This window comes from Hyposmocoma kahamanoa, unplaced genomic scaffold, assembly GCF_003589595.1.
Source record: "Hyposmocoma kahamanoa isolate Upper Pololo Valley unplaced genomic scaffold, ASM358959v1 81800, whole genome shotgun sequence".
In the NCBI taxonomy this organism is placed as follows: domain Eukaryota; kingdom Metazoa; phylum Arthropoda; class Insecta; order Lepidoptera; family Cosmopterigidae; genus Hyposmocoma; species Hyposmocoma kahamanoa.
Window position 1 is genome coordinate 2282 of NW_020654119.1, and position 16705 is coordinate 18986.

The window sequence follows — 16705 nt, forward strand, 5'->3', positions numbered from 1 at the left end:
TATTTCTTTCGTGAGTTTGGGTGTAATTTGTGGTTGTCTACCCTAGGTTTCCCTAGCGCGGGACTATGAATGTGTGAAAAAAAACTCGCAAGAGAAATAAATCTCCTGTCCCGAGAATCGAACCCGGGAACTCTGTGTGGCAGAACGATCGTCCGGAAACAGAGGCAGTTATGACTGATCTCAATGCAGTGTTTTATTTGAAGGCTCAGCAATCTCAAAAAGCAATTCCTTGAAGACCGATGTTGAATGTCGAGCAGAGCTTGTTGCCAGTGATGACCGACGGCGCTGAGACGTGGTCCCGACGGCTCTGAGACGTGGTCACTTACTACAGACCTCATGAAAAAGCTCAAACTGACTCAACAAGCTATGGAGCGAGCAGTGCTCGGCATTTTTCAAGTTGATCGAATTAGAAATGAGGAGATCCGTAGAAGAACAAAAGTCACCGACGTAGCTCAAAGGATTAGCAAGTTGAAATGGCAGTGGACAAGGCACAGCTGTTAGAACTGACGCCCGTTGGGACAGGAAGCTCCTCGAATGGAGACTACGAACCGGTAGGCGTTCAGTGGGACGGCCCCTACCAGATGGACGGATTACCTGATAAGAGCGGCGGGTAAGCGGTGGATCCACGTCGCGTCCAGCTAGCAGGCAATCTTTGGGTGAAGCCTATGTTCAGCAGTGGACGTCTTCTGACTGATATGATGATGATTAATTTAATTGTAATTGTTCTTAGCTAAATATGATCTACCTCTATGGCTGAACGGTCACCATGCTGGACTGCATAGGCCCCAGGATCGATTCCCGGGTCGGGAGAAATACTTACATGGTCTACATTTATTTCTCTCATGAGTTTGGGTGCAATTAGTGGTTGTGTACCTAAGTTTGCGTGTGTGTCCATGGCACTCGCGCGATACAGGATTTCCCTGGTGCGGGGCTACGAGTGTGTGCTTTATTTATTTATCTATTTTATTCCCATTTGTCCGATTGACTTGATATTTGAAAATCCGATGACATTATAATAATACGGTAACTTTGATGGTGAAACCGACAGTCTGCGGCCTAACCAAATCCTCAATTTATTATTACTTACAGACAACGACGGACAAGCACAAAAATTAATGAAATTGATCAGATTTTTTTTAATAGCTGATCGGCTCAATTTCATATAAGGATCATTTCATTGTATGGAACGAAAAAAAAATTGGGAATTTAATCGAAAATGTTTATGTTAATTAAATGAAAAAATAACCTGAGCCACCGGAAGTTCCGTGGATTGATAACTGTATGCTGAATAGACTTAGTGTTGTGATGGCTCGGAGATTGCGCTCTAGGCACATTCCTTCAAAGAAGTTTACATTTTTAATGGGCATTACACCAACTCCATATTGTAGTAATTGCGGTGTTGAGAACGTTTACCACGTTTTCATGGAATGTGTTCGGACCGAGAGACTCAGGAGACAGTGTGGTTAACATACGACAGACTGGGTGGTGTAACAGTATACTGGCCGTTCCTTCGTCGAACAAAGCCAAAATACTGTACAGAATACAGTAAATAAATAAAAATCAGTATTAAATCGACTAAACTTAAGAGGGAGCATGCCAAAAAAGTTTTGACGTTAGCTCCGCCCAAATTTGTGAACAAATATATTATGCCTGAAGTTCGCGTGACATGCGACAAGAGATGTTGAATTTTGCGCATTAAAAGTACCAAATTCGTTTTAGCGGAATAACTCTAAAACTAAATATGGATTAAAAAAAAATCCCTAGTGACAGTTCTCGATCATGCATAAATATAATTAATTATCTAATTTTTGTCCTAATAACAATTCGAGGATGAATCGAAAAAATGTGAAAATTAGAGGTCATTTCGTGATTTTTATCTATCGAGGAAACTTTTATTGTTTTATGTTTCTGATTAGTGTCTATACGCGCTGCAGCCGCGTGACTGTCACTTTTCATACAATTTCTAGAAGCGCTGCAACCGCTCGGCGGCCGCGCGACAGTCACGCTGCAGTCACACTCGATTGCAGTCACCACGGTGGATGAAAATTAAATTGAAGAATTTATAGAAAATGTAAAACAACACCCTGCAATATGGGATAGCAGTTCCGCCAGTTATTCCAATCGACTGGATAAAAAAAGGCGTGGGAAAATTTATGTCTAAAATTTGTTGACAATTTTGAAACTCAAACCACAACTGAAAAAAAACGCAGCGGGTGAGTCATGTTTATTACCTACATGTGAACTGTGTGCCCCAAGAACCAGGAAAAGTTTCTTCGTCAGAATCCAGCGCGCAACTGATTAAAACGAAAGATGAAGACATCACTAAAAATTTGGTCGCACTTCTGCGACGGCTGCAGCGCGACGGCTGCAGCGCGACGGCTGCAGCGCGACGGCTGCACCGCTTCTAACAGCGGCTAATTTGAACGCACCCTTACCTAAACGTCATTTCCAATAAGTCCTTGTTGAAAATTTGAATTTATAAAACAGAGGGAAAACTGTTCTTCAGCGATAACAATATGTGTATATGTGTTCTGTTGTTTAAGAATAAAAACACATGGTGGTTCGATTTATGTGTCTGAAAGTATATATTTACATAGTCTTAATCTAGGTTAGATGTACAAACTAAGTATAGCATTACGGAGCGACATTACCATTTAGTTACACATGGTAAAACTCTTTAAATTTAGATTTAAAAAAATGAAAAAATGTTATACCAGATGTCGCGACGACTACCAAATAGCTATTTGAAACTGTTCTTAAGATATTAAACTTATTGAATATCACAATACTGCCATGATATTCAATTATTTTTGTGAAATTACTCCACTCAGCCACAGTATGGCAATGGTATACTGTGGTTGTGGATATGATATGGAATTTTTAAATTATATGAATAAAATTGGGGCCCCGCGGCCCTGCAAGATCCCCAAGAAGCGTTCCCCCTTTGTATGACTATGCTAATGCGTTGGGAAAGGTTGCCGGCCCTTGGGTTTCCCAAACAGTCTATTAATTTTTTGGACAAAATTTTTGCTGTAAATAGGTAGGTAGTCGGAGCCGAGATCCTGGTACCTACTTATTACTTTTTACCCAACTGAAGTAAATAGAACACGATATAGTATAGTATACGATATAATTAATACTTCCTGTCAATTTATTTGTACTATTCCTCCGGTTCTTATATGATTTTTTTTAAATATCAAGTGACGGGACGAACAAGTCGTGCGCCTGATGGTAAGCTGTACGCCAGTCCATTATACACCAGTGGTTCAAAAAAAGATCATCTCGTTATAAAAATGTTTTTTAATAAACACAAACTTTCTTTTTAAACTGTTGGACATGAAAACATTTTATCGGATCTAAACCGTGACCATAGTTCTTTTGTTTATGTTATTGTTTAGTTTGAAAAACGTTAAATTTTAAGTTTGAAGTTTATTTATTTATTTGCATTTCACATATAGTCTTAAGTGTCCACAAACTTAGAACTATGGTAGGAACTACATGTGAGACCCTGTAAGGGCGTAGCAAAATACACTTATGACATAGTACATATTTTAACCATGGTAATATAAATTACAGTTTCATATACAACTGTTTAAGTCTTTTAATATTCATATCTATCTATTTATCAAAATTCAATTTATTTATTTGCATTTAAACTCTAAATTGTAAATTAGTGCATAGGAACATACTAACGCGTACATTATATACCCTTCAAAGGTTGTGATGACATTTAAAAATATTTGAAGATTTCGGTACATTATTTATTTATATCATCGAAGAATTCGGCAATACTGTAATAACATTTTGCTACATGAATTGGTTCAAATGATTTACAAATTTAGTGTAATTTGGTATAACTTTAAGATGATTAGGTGTTTAGTTAATAAATAACACAAATAAATAAAACAAGTTATACTCATTACAATATAATCTAAATCATGTGTCAATTTTAATAAGTATATAACAGTCTACAGCCTTATCATGTACCTACGAATACGTATCTGTAATTCAGTATATCTCGGCCCTTTTGGGGTAAGTGTACTTAATATCCTATTCATCAAGTTAGGAAGTGCAGTGTTTTATAATAATATACCTATTTTCTATATATACCTTTTTATTGTTACAGCCTTACTTCTTTGTAACCAATTCTTCTTAACCCGACTTTAAATAAATTTGTGGACCGGAAGTTTTCTGTTTTACTGCCGTGAACCTCGTCACGGCTTATTAGGGTTACAACCCTTTCAGTAGTATCGACTCATAAAAGCTACAGGCCACAATTTAGCACTATTCAAGGCGAGAGTGAATAGGCCACTATTTAAGGCGATGGTGAATAGGCATATGCCAAACTAGACAAACGCCATGTGTGACTATGACCTTGTGTTCGACGATTTTATGTGAAATATATTATACGTAAACGTTTTCCGAGGGTTGTGAATCTTCTTCGACGTGCAGATTTCATGTTTTTCTTCACTGAAAAGCTCATCGTCGCCTTAGAGTCAAAACTGCGCATACGCGTTTTCACATAGTTCGTTTTTACTAATTTTTGTTGAAGAAAAACTTAAAAACTTTTTGCTGAAATATATTATTAAAATAATATAGTATCTAAAAGAGGTATAATTGAATTAAGTAAAATGCTACCTACAAACATTATTGCGTTTACTCATTGACTTACAAATAAATGGACGACGGGTCTAATACAAAAACCACGAAAAAAATGTCCCAAGTCAACCTATTTAAACGTAGTGACATGTAAAGGAATATGAAAAAGCTAAAACGTTGAATTTAAATTGTAATGTCATCGCAGTACTGTCTAATTTTGCTTGCTTCGCTGTCAGTCGAACAAACGAAGACTAAAGCGTGAATGACGCTCTGTATACGATTTTAACGCCCTATAACCCTTTATAGGGCAGAATTTTTTGAATAGAAATTAACAACTTTTGGTATCTCAACACTAAATGGGTTTAAAATGGAACCCTGAAAAATGAGATATTAACTAGTCAAGTATCCTGGTTTTGTCTGTACAGGGTGGTTACATATGTAACCAAGACCATTTAGGTAATAAGCCGGTGGTTATATTTGTAACCATGACTGTTTAGGGTCAGTGACAGTAATTGTGGACAAACGAAAAAGAAAAACAGGTTCTTATAAGAAATATCAAAAATGTTTATTTTAAAATACTCATTAACAGTCTTGAACTGGTATTTATTAATAAAAATTTAAATTTTAATGCAATAGTAACAATTTGTCATGCCTACAATAACAATCAGTCTTAGACAGCATTCTTGAGATCTAAACTAAATTACATAAATTCTTTATTATTAGATAATTAACAGTCTTACACAGTAATTAACAGACATAGTTTCAAAGTAATCAGTCTAAAGAAGAACAAACAGAGTAAACTTATCAAAATGTACTTATTAAATAAAAAATAATCCTGCGTACATAATCATCAATCATCTGGGGACCAAGCCCTTCAAAATGTAGTTTATAAATTTAAATAAAATTCTTATTGATGGCACATCTTCTTACAACCATTCAAATGAAAATCTTTGAAACATCCTAAACAAAGGGACACCTCACAAATATTGCATCCTATTCTACTACGGACCGGTTTTTCTTTTGTACTGCAGTATCCACAGCGTTTACAAGTTGTTCTCTCGGGGAAATGAGGTTGATCAGCAACAAACTTGGGTTTGTTTGTAATTCCAGATTGTCGTTTTCTACTCATGTAGTCAGATATCAGCTCATCAGCTAACTTACTTCGAAAAGACAAATGAGAAAGCCTTTTAGCATGAGGAAGAACGTCTTTAGCTACCTCCCGGTAAACAATATAGGAGTTCACAACAGCACAGTCAAGCAAATAATAAAATATTTTTAGCCACCAACGACGACTTTTCCATGATACGGTGTAAGATGCCATTAATTGATCGAAACGATCGACACCTCCCATGTATATATTGTAATCAGCTATTGATTTGGGGCATTTCACTTGTTCTTTTCTTCCTTCTCGATTAGTTCGCAAAACGGATGTAATAGCAGCAGGATTATGCATATTTGATGCCATCAAGACGCATTTCTTTCCTCTATCTTTCCATTTTGTTATAGAAACGGAGCCATCCATCACACTATCAAAGTCACCTGTAGCAAGATCTTTGTCGTCGCGCAATCGTTCCTTGGGAAAGTATTTTCTTGTTGCCAGTAATGTTCCGCAAGCGAAGATTTGTTTGGACAAAAGTTTCGTCAACAGGCACAGCGAATTAAAAAATCGATCAAAATAAACGCAAAATCCCAGACCTACAAAAGTCTGCGTCAGTTTCATAACCACTTCTTCGCCCAACCCAACCTCTGATGATGGTTTATCTTTTTTGCCCTCGTAGATTTCCATGCAACACATGTATCCGGTTACAGCACAGCATAAGACCCAGACTTTGAAGCCGCGCTTGATCGGTTTTAATGGCATATATTGCTTTAGCATTGAGCGACCCTTGAAGGGTATCATGCTTTCATCAACACTAAGAAACCGAGATGGGCTAAAGACTTTTTTGAAATTTTCAGAGAGCATGTTCAATAGGGGCCGAACTTTGTGGAGTCTGTCATACTCAGGATCGCCGCGGATTTTCATGGTAGAGTTGTCATTCAGATGTAAGTATCGGAGGATCTTTAGAAATCTTTTGACAGTCATCAAGCCTGATATGCGAGCACAAAAAAAGTTTTGATCAGTAGACCAGTAGTGACGTACAGAAGGAAGAACGTTGAAGCCCATAATAATTAATATACCGAAAAATGCGTGAAGTTCCTTTACATAAAGGTTCAATTTGTTTCCAGAGTACAGGTTGCTTTGATCTACTATATGCTGAAACATCTGATTCGTAAAAAATAACATAAAAATTTTTAATGGTGAAGATAAATCGATCTCTACATTAATACCCCTGTAAGTGCCAAATTTATGATTTTTATGCTCGGGTGGTTCTCGAAATATTTTACGAAATTTATACGGATCAGATTGATTTACTTGTTGACCTCGAACGCTGTGACCTCCTCGTCTACTCGAGCTTGAACGCTGCTGCCCCCTAATGGTAGTACGAACTCTCCCTCGTACCCTTGGACCTCTAGTTCGGACGCCACGGCTTCGTCTAGGCTGACCGCACTCCACAGGAACTGATGACGGAGCAGGCGAAGGTATTGGAGATATAGGTATGGGAGAATCATCCATTGGAATATCTCTGGAGGGATTTTGTAGTAAGTCGAAACAGTGTTCGGCTTCTTGATGCAAAAACGGGATATCATCTTCATCAGCAGACAAAGTTCTAATAGGCGGTGGCGGAACTGTAGATGACTGAGAAACATGTGGAGACTCTGGTAAGTTAATCACAGATTTCCGCGTTCTTTGTGATGATGGCAACACACTAAGAGGAAGGAGATCCTCTGGATCAGAATCGCCCCCAACATCGGAATTCTCAGCTTGTTCTTCATCAATCGCCCATAGAATGGCTTCGTATTCTTCGTAGGGCATTTTGTCAAGGTCCAAAATTTTTCTAGACATCTAAAACAAACATAATTTGACATAAAACATCGACTCTGACTTATTAGCAAAAAAAAAATACTAATTGTTAGCTACCCACATTACTCTGATAACTTGATCAAACCTGCACGCTAAAAATACCTACATTTTGGTTTGAAAAATTATCTTTGCCCAAATTATTAGGATTAATTGTGTGAATTTATCGAAAAGAAGAATATTTTTACTAATAGAAAATACTAATAAAGTACTCGGGTAGTTAAATTTTATCACCATGAAAGACAAAATACGAGACACTTCAAAACATAACCTAAAATTGATGAAATTCGGCATACAAATTTGAGATGTAATTGTAGCCCAAAGAGTAATTTAATTTAAAAAAATTTGTATATCACATTAATGTAATATTAATAAATAACTAAATTACTTACCTTGAAGGCCTTAAAGTGTAATAATCCATTTAAAAACAATTAAAATACACAGCGGCACGTTTACTCTGCTCGTCGTATGGACTAAATGCACAGAAGTCACATTTGTAACCACCAATATTTGGCGCCATTGCAGCCATTTGTGACTAAGATAACGCTGGTGGTTAAATTTGGTGAACTCTGCCCGTTCAAGGACTACGCGTTATTACCATAAGGGTGACGTTTCACACAACAGTATTCGTAAAATCGACCTTACTGTCAGGTGGGGCGGGTGGTTACAATCGTAGTACTAATTTCAAGTCTACCCTATAAAGGGATAAGTTCGGACACTTTTTAGCGCGGACCCGACGTCCATATAATTGTAAGTCAATGCGTTTACTACATTTTATATCACATTTTTGTCTTCGTCCTGAAAAATTACATGTCGATGCCTTACTTTCTCAAACTCGTATCTTATAAAGAGTGATTATTCAGGATATAACAAAACTTTCCATTTATGTTAAATTTATTATCAAGGATGTTAATTTGGACGCATTAGTTTAAGGATTGGTAAATGCCAGTGTGTGAATATGAAGGAAATGTGATGAAAAATCAGCCTGCATTCGAAAATTTGTATATATGTACAATCCATTTTTTGCATTTCAGTAACTTTGTGCTTTAAGATACGAATTTGAGAAAGTACGGCGACGATATCGTACCTAAATCACATACGAGGTATTCACTCTAAGAATCATATTCCAGAACTCTACTCAATGCTCAATTCCGGACTTGAGCAGACTTGAATATGATTTGTGTTCGTTTGTATGTTCAGTGATTTATATATTTATTTATTTATTTGGTTTTCCAACAATGAGTACAATTTACATTACAGAAAATACACACAACACGTTATAAATACAATTGCCCCATTAATTATAGGAAAACACCGCATGCACAATAATGATTATTCTTATATTAACTATTTTTAACAAAATATTTATTAAGCAAAAGACAATCCACAACGTTTTCAAAATTAAGCCGATAACACTAGTCGTTTAAGGGCAGTAACAGGCACAGTTCCCAAATCCGCCGAATCATAATTTTCCATATACGTTGAGAGCATCCGAGAGAGTGGACAGTGTAGTCTGAGATTTGATTTATGTCTGGGAATGCAAAACAACTTTCCATTTTGTTTTCTTTGTGGTCGAAACGGAGCGCTAAACTGATCGTTTGAACTACTTTCATATGGTTTCATTAGAAAAACGTAGGTGGATGAATGATTTACGTGCATTGCACAAAATTGCCAATGGTTTTTCTGATGATGGCTTGCTAAGGATGCTACTGTTCAGGGTGCCGACTCGGTCTGTGCGTAATCAACGACTATTCAGTATACCCATTTCAAAAAACAATCTATCACAAAATAATCCTCTATATAGGATGTGTGGGTATTATAATGAAATATGCACTAATTGTGATATATTTAACTGCAGTGTCCCAGCATTTAAGAGGTCACTGCTAGCATTAATGTAAAGTGAATAGGATATTCTCATTCTCTCTATTTTTTATTTCTCTCGATTTTTCTTTTTTTTTATGATTGATTTAGTGTCTGTTTAAGTATATCTAAATGTTTTAAAATGAATGATGAGCACAGTAATAATTGGGCACAGATATGCCTGTTGTATTAATTTTTAAGTGTTTTTATTTTCCTCATTTTCTGTACCTGATGTCTGTACATTGTGCCATAAATAAAAAATAAATAAATAAATAAATTTCAAGCAATGGAAATACGACTCTAATGGCAAGGACTTGAGTATGATTTCTAGTGCTTTAAATCATACTCAAATCCTGTTTTGAGCATTGAGTAGAGTTCTGGAATACGACCCTAAGACGACGTCATGCTAAATTTCAAATTAAATTTCGCACGTAACTTCCGAGAAATTTAGGTTATATTTTATTTTATTTAGCCGTTAGGCTTCCACGGCTTCATTTCTACGAAATTTCAAGGAACTCACAATCAGGATGCCTTTTGGCCATGTGATATTTCAAATTACAATTCTGAATATAATCAGCATTACATATGGGACAGACAAATTCTCTTATATTATAATGTCTTTTTTCGTGAGTAATCAAGTTTTTCTTCCATCTGAAGGTTTTTTCGCACACTTCACACACAAACGGCCTTACCCCACTATGTACTAAGGAATGCCTTTTCAAACTGTTACGTGTGTTAGTCACAAAGCCGCACTTTTCACACTTATAGTTCTTCTCGCCCATGTGAAACTCCCTTTGATGTCTTAACATTTTGAAATTGTGCGAGAAAATTTTGCCACAGGCATTACATTTTGGTCTTTGAACGCCGTGGACTTGTTCCATGTGGAGCGGCCGCTCCTGTGGCTTCAGTTTCATCCTACAAAGCGTGCAACCAAATATTAGCGTCCGTTTTATTTTTAAATGTACCCGCTTGTAATGCACCCTGAAGTTTTGTAGTACTCGGAATATTTTTGAGCAGATATTGCATTTGTAGTTCTGGTCGTTGTCGATCTTGATTGTTGTGTAGTTTTCTAGAAAGAAAGAATTAATAAATAAATAAAAAACAAATATTAGAGAACATACGTTGCTCTGATCCCAAAGTAAGTAGCTAAAGCACTTTTACGTTATGGAAATCGGAAACAACGACGGTACCACCAACACCCAAACCCGAGAAAATATAGAAAAGTTAGTTTTCTACACTGACCTGGCGGGGGATCGAATCGAAAACCGGTGTTACGGACGGCCGTACGCGTCTGGCCGGTTAGAGCAATAATGAGTAATTGACGTCTGATTGGCCGAGAGGCGTCAGCAGGCAATTGATAGGGTCGTACGGTGTGGGAGACACCGTATCGGTATAAATATAAGCGAAAATTTTCATTCTCATCTCATTCGTAATTCATTTGTAATTGTGTTCAATCGTGTTCGATAAGTCAGATGGACATAGAAATAAATTTTATGGAAATGTACAGTCCACTACCTAAGGCTCCACTCACCCTGGCACAGAGTCGAAGCGTCGCGTCGCGTCGCGTCCTGTTTTTCACGACGCGTGACGACGCCCGTTTCCATATTTGCATAACACAAATTTGTACATTAATAATGGGATAATAGAGATGAATATACTATAGGCGAAAAACATGACGCGTCGCGACGCTTCGACTCTGCGACAGTGTGAGTTGAGCTTAAGTCAATAAACTAGAAGATTTAAGTTTCAAAGGAGTTTTTATTGAAAAAAAGAAGGATATCGAATGCAGTTCCTGGTCCGTTTGAGGCGGATTGGGACAGGGTAACCAACAACCTGTGTGCAAGCCACAAAACCACATATTATACGTCAAAAAAAAGCATCAAATAATTAGACTCTGTAACGTCCGAATCAATTACTATAAGTAAGTACTCGACAAAATGAAAAGACAATATCAAGTATCAAGCTTCATTCGCATCATGTGTATTTTTATTTTTGGTCGAGTGCCTATTACTTATTTCACAGTAATTGTTTCGGACGAAAAAGAGAGTACAGAGGCAGGTTCAAAAGTAAGCTTAAGTGGCAGTGGGTCGGATATAGAGATGGGAAACTTTTAACTTTTTGGAAAACTTTACTTATTTTTTAAACGTTATGCTTTTTTAAAAAAGCGTGCTTTTTAAAACGCTTTTTCACTTAAACGATTTTTAGTTTGAAGCTAACAAAATCGTTTAGAAAACGTTTAAGCGCATAGACTTTTATGTTAAAAAAAGCTTGCAACGTTGTGTTGATACCGAAACGCAAGAGTAGACCACTAAAGGTTATAGGATAAGTTTTTTTGAAAAAAAAAACGAGTATTATTTTTGTTTATGACATAATATTATATTAACATTTTGTTCATTGGCGTTCAAAACCACAAGTTGCTTAACTTTTGTAGTTGTTAACCGTTGAAATGGAAAAAACTGTATATTTTTTTAACGTTAAAACGTACGTTTAAAAAGCGTGCTTGTAAAAGCGCTTTTCACTTAAACGCTTTTTACTTTGACGCTTAAAAAGTCGTTTAGAAAAACGTTTAAGTGCAAAGACTGACCAGTGACCAACGCTTACGCTTAAAATGAAAAGCGTGCTTATGCGCATATTTTAAAAATCAGACTTTTTTAAGTGCTTTTCGTTTAAACGCCCACCTCTAGTCGGATATTTCTGCAGGTTTGCCCACCACAATAAATAATTGAAAACATGTATTTTTTATATTAACTTAACACAAAAATATACTATGTATATATGCGGGGTATTTTTTTTAAATCACATCATAGCATCAACGCCCCAAATTGCTTCCTAGGTCCCCCTAGGACTCTTCAGCGCCCATTGGGGGCGGCCACTGTGGGAAACTATGATATAGAGAGTCTGTGCCATTCGAGCCTAATGAGCTATGATTTTTAAAGTCGTTTTACGGTATGCACTTACTTTTTGTTCGAAAGATGAGATTATATAATTTGACGACTAAATTGCTGATTAGAGATTAAAATAACACGCATAGTAAATTACATGGTAGGTTTATTAAGGCACATCGATCGTTAGTGATTGTGTCACTGCCATTCGACTGCCGTTCTATTGAGACTCAATTGCCATTGCAACTAGATTTTAGCGGGATAACAAATATTGTCTTAACTGCATTATAATTCTAGTGAAGAGTCAATGGAATTGAATGAATTGAAAGGAATGATACTGCCTCTGTGGCCGAACGGTTACCACGTCGGGCTGCCACGCAGAAAGTGCCGGGTTCGATTCCCAAGACGGGAGAATATTTGTATGACCTTTACATTTATTTCTCTCGTACGTAATGTGAACATTATTGCTGTATGCTGCAATGGTACTGGCGAAATTACAAGCACATGAGACTTGTCAACTTATGTTCCAGACTGACGGGCGCAGCGGCAGTGCCCCCCAGGTCTTTCTGCTTTAAAGCTCTGAGTGGCACTACAACTGTTATGGATTTGGTATGATAAGAAAAGGTTCGTATTTATTTATTTATTTATATTCAGGTTACTGAGACCCATAGATACATACCTTACAGACTAACATACATTTATGGTAACGTGTTTATACTCTGTCCAACCTGTGTGTTTATTTAACTTTTGACAGCTCGAATTCTAATCAATTAGTCATGTCCTAATGCGTTTCCTATTCGATTTTGTTATAACAATCGATTTTATTTATGAAGAAGTTTTAATCGTGAATGTGAGCGGGTTAAAAAAAGGAATATTGTCGGATTGGGATCATGATGTTGCGTTTGACAATTTGTGTACTCAAGAATTAATAACTAATTTTAATGATGATTCACGTTCATATGGAGAAGAATCCGACGATTAATTATAACAAACAATAACAACTTATTATAATTATTTAAAATTTATTTCATTTCATTATAATTTATCAGACATGTACCAAAATTTATCAACTTGAATAATCTTCGTTACATAATCTGTTAGCTCGATAAACATCGGAGCTAAAGAGCACGTCGCTTCACTAAATTAAAAAATAAAAGAGTCAAGGAAGTATTTTAACTGCCTCTGTGGCCGAGCGGTTGCCAAGCCGGACTGCCACGCAGAGGTCCCAGGTTCGATTCCCGGGCCGGGAGAAGTATTTGTATGGCATTTATTTCTCTCGTGAGGTTGGGTGTAATTTGTGGTTGTCTATGTGTGTGTCCATGGCACCCGCAACACTGTGCGGGGCTATGTTGATCAATAATTACGGAAATTTGGAGGCATGCTTGTGGCAAAAGTAAAATAAACGGTTGGACGGAGTATATAAATAAAGAAAATTATAGTTTTATTTCGAACTGAGTCAATCGTTTTTGAGGATATTAACGATTAGAAAAAAATTTTGTTTGAGTAAAAATAAAAATCGATTAATAATATAACAAGTATGTACTTTTACATTACGTTTATTTATAGCATTATATAACTGCCTACTAATATGTATTACATATAAGAGTCCTAAACTTAGGTAATACTTGTCATACTTAACGTACCATGCGTCCCGCTTTGAGCGGGACACCCCCCTTTTAAGCTTCCGATTCTCGTTTTGAAGAAAAAAAATAATGGTCACGTTATTATACCTAAAAACTCCTTACTTAAAGATGTATAAACAAAATGATACATTATGTACTTAGGATCCGTTCACAATCAAAGCTTAGGACGTGAGAGCAGGCTGTGGCGTTGTCTCTAAAGGTTTTATACTGCACCCGCTCGTTCATGGAGTCATAACCTTATAATAAAACCACGTGTGATCACACGACACAAGTGAAATCACAAGAAAGTCATACAAATAATAATACCAACTACATGAAACAAATTACGTATAAGTGAATATTTAAGCATACAAAGTTGACTAATTTCATTCTCTCTCATAAAAAGTTGTCAAAGGTGCGGAGTTCGTTTCATGTTTAAAACGAACTTGATTTTGCCGGGCTACATCCGCGTCTACACTCGTTCATTCGCTGTGGGGAAGCGGTTAAGGTATTCTAGTTTGTGCCCGTTTCAACAAAAAAGCTTTTGCCAATTGATATTTACCTATTCATAAATGCGCAAAATCTTTTGCACAAAACCAGCTTCGCGACATTCCAATTTAATATTAAGTCTGATATTTATAAAACGAACTTGGACGTCGACTAACGTAGAAATTACAAAGTAAACCCAAAATGTTACTTAAACTTAGGTTCGTTTACGTTCGTTTTGTAAATACGAAAAATTTGCTGAGTTCGCGTTCGTACTTTATAATAAATCATAAAATAAGCCAACAAAAATATATGAAATTTATAATTATTTAGCGTATTAAATTATAAAATTAGCCATGGCTTATTATGTACCAAAGCGCAGAGGGGAGATGTGTTATTGGCAGTCAATATAGCATTTCGTTATTTTTACATATGCACGCAGTTAGTCGACATAATTATAATTAATTGCTGAAACACGTCTTTCCTCTGGTCTGTTCCTATCTACTAATCCGAGAGATAGGGAGTTCCAGTACAGCGGGAAAAGCGGTTCGGGGGCGAACCTGCGGGAAGCAAATGCGTACCGGGGAGTACCACACAGCAGTCCCGAGCATAGTTCGCGGCGGAATAGCGGAGCGAAGACGGCCAGTGTGACACCAAAAATAGCTATGCAAGCTACGCAAAGGAAATTTCGGTCGAATTCATATTGAAACTTAATAAAAACACACTCAAGAGTTGTGAAAAAATACAACGTCGAAGCCGGCAAATTTCCTGGACGGCGCCCAGCTGCTACCGCTCTGTGTGGACGGTTGCATAGAACTCAATGGAATACAACTTCTGCGCCCACACTTTCGGCCAATGTTGGGAAATTTTTGGAAAATTTTCAAATAGTTGCCACTATTTATATATTTTTCCTGAAAATTTCCTGAAAAATTGGAAAAAATTTGAAAACATTGGAAATATAACGTTTCGGGCCGTTTACCTGTAAACGGCCCGAAACGTCGGTTTTCTTTGAAAAACAAATATACGCGATTTAAATCCGGAAAAATAGTTTCATTTCCTGTGTGTAACAATCGCGAAAACCTAAGAACTCGATTTTGAAGCTTTTTTAGCGTCAATTATAAAATAAACTTGTCTAGGTAAAAGCCATTTAAACAAAAACGAGTTTTTAAATAATTTCACAACAGTGAAAAAAACCCTAACAACCACACAACCACCACTTGTTGTTGGATCCACCATTTTTATTCAGTAACTTCAACTTTTGACAGGTGTCAACGTCAAATGTGGAAAATTAAAGGAAAAATATCCGGAAAAGTATTTATTTTTTTGAAAAATATTTTTCAAAATGGACATTTTTTCATGACAATACTAGCCAGAACCGCGCCCGCCCCGCCGCCGGTTTCAATATGGCAGGCTTCATAAGAACTCGAACATTACAAAAATTCCCGCGCCCGGAACGCTCAGCTCCGCCTCTCTCTCGAAACGTCACGTCGTCGCTCCGCACGTTGACAGTCACATTGACTGAACGAGAACAAGGCTGTCGGTGGTGCGGTATTTAAAGCAGGGGAGGGGCGGAGAGTGTCCGTTCTCGTTACTTATTTGTTCTCTGGTAGAAGAAGAGCTCCTTGTGAAAGAGTTCGTCCAGGGGGCCTGCCATAACCTTTCCAAAAACAATCTTATTTCAATGTAAGCTTATAGTAAGCTTATTATAATATTACTCATATTCGTACCACTCACATTTATACGATGACAAACCTGTCAACCAAGTAATGTATTATTGCTAATGTGATTGAAGAGCGAATGATTTCCCAATGTTGTCTATTCCTTACTAAAAATAGGAAAGAGATAACGCTATGTGAATATAATGTCATCTCTTTCTTTTTTGATTTTCCAAATCGTTTTATCGTAGTATAATGTTTAAGTACGTATTTAATGTTATTTACATTCAAAGATTGAATTTCAAGAATTTTAACTTTAAAAACTATAAAGTATGTAATAATAATCTATTAAAATTAAATATTTTCAATCAATTAATTATTACAATTATTTTTCCGCATTTTCATGAAGAAAAATAAATAAAACAAGCTATTAGCTATTAAAATTCTGAATTATAGTCTAGTGTCAACTATTAGTTTCGCCAAGGAGCATATAGATGGCGCTGTCATAATTTTACGAAATAAACATCGTGTATTTTATTTTATATTTATTTAACGAAAGATTATTTCCTATGTGGTACTAAATAAAAAACAAACAAAATATTGAGGAGATATACATAAATAAGTTCAACTTAACTTTTAATC

General features: G+C 36.5%; 1 protein-coding gene across 1 annotated transcript; it reads right to left on the reverse strand.

Moving 5' to 3' along the window:
- Positions 1-5251: 5251 nt before the first annotated feature.
- Positions 5252-8217, reverse strand: LOC113234222 (piggyBac transposable element-derived protein 4-like). Its single transcript, XM_026469519.1, has 2 exons — positions 7951-8217; positions 5252-7543 (listed from the first exon to the last, which is right to left on the reverse strand). Exon 2 carries the CDS (start codon positions 7541-7543, stop codon positions 5507-5509), a length of 2037 nt encoding a protein of 678 aa, XP_026325304.1. The 5' UTR covers positions 7951-8217; the 3' UTR covers positions 5252-5506.
- Between the last annotated feature and the right edge of the window lie 8488 nt (positions 8218-16705).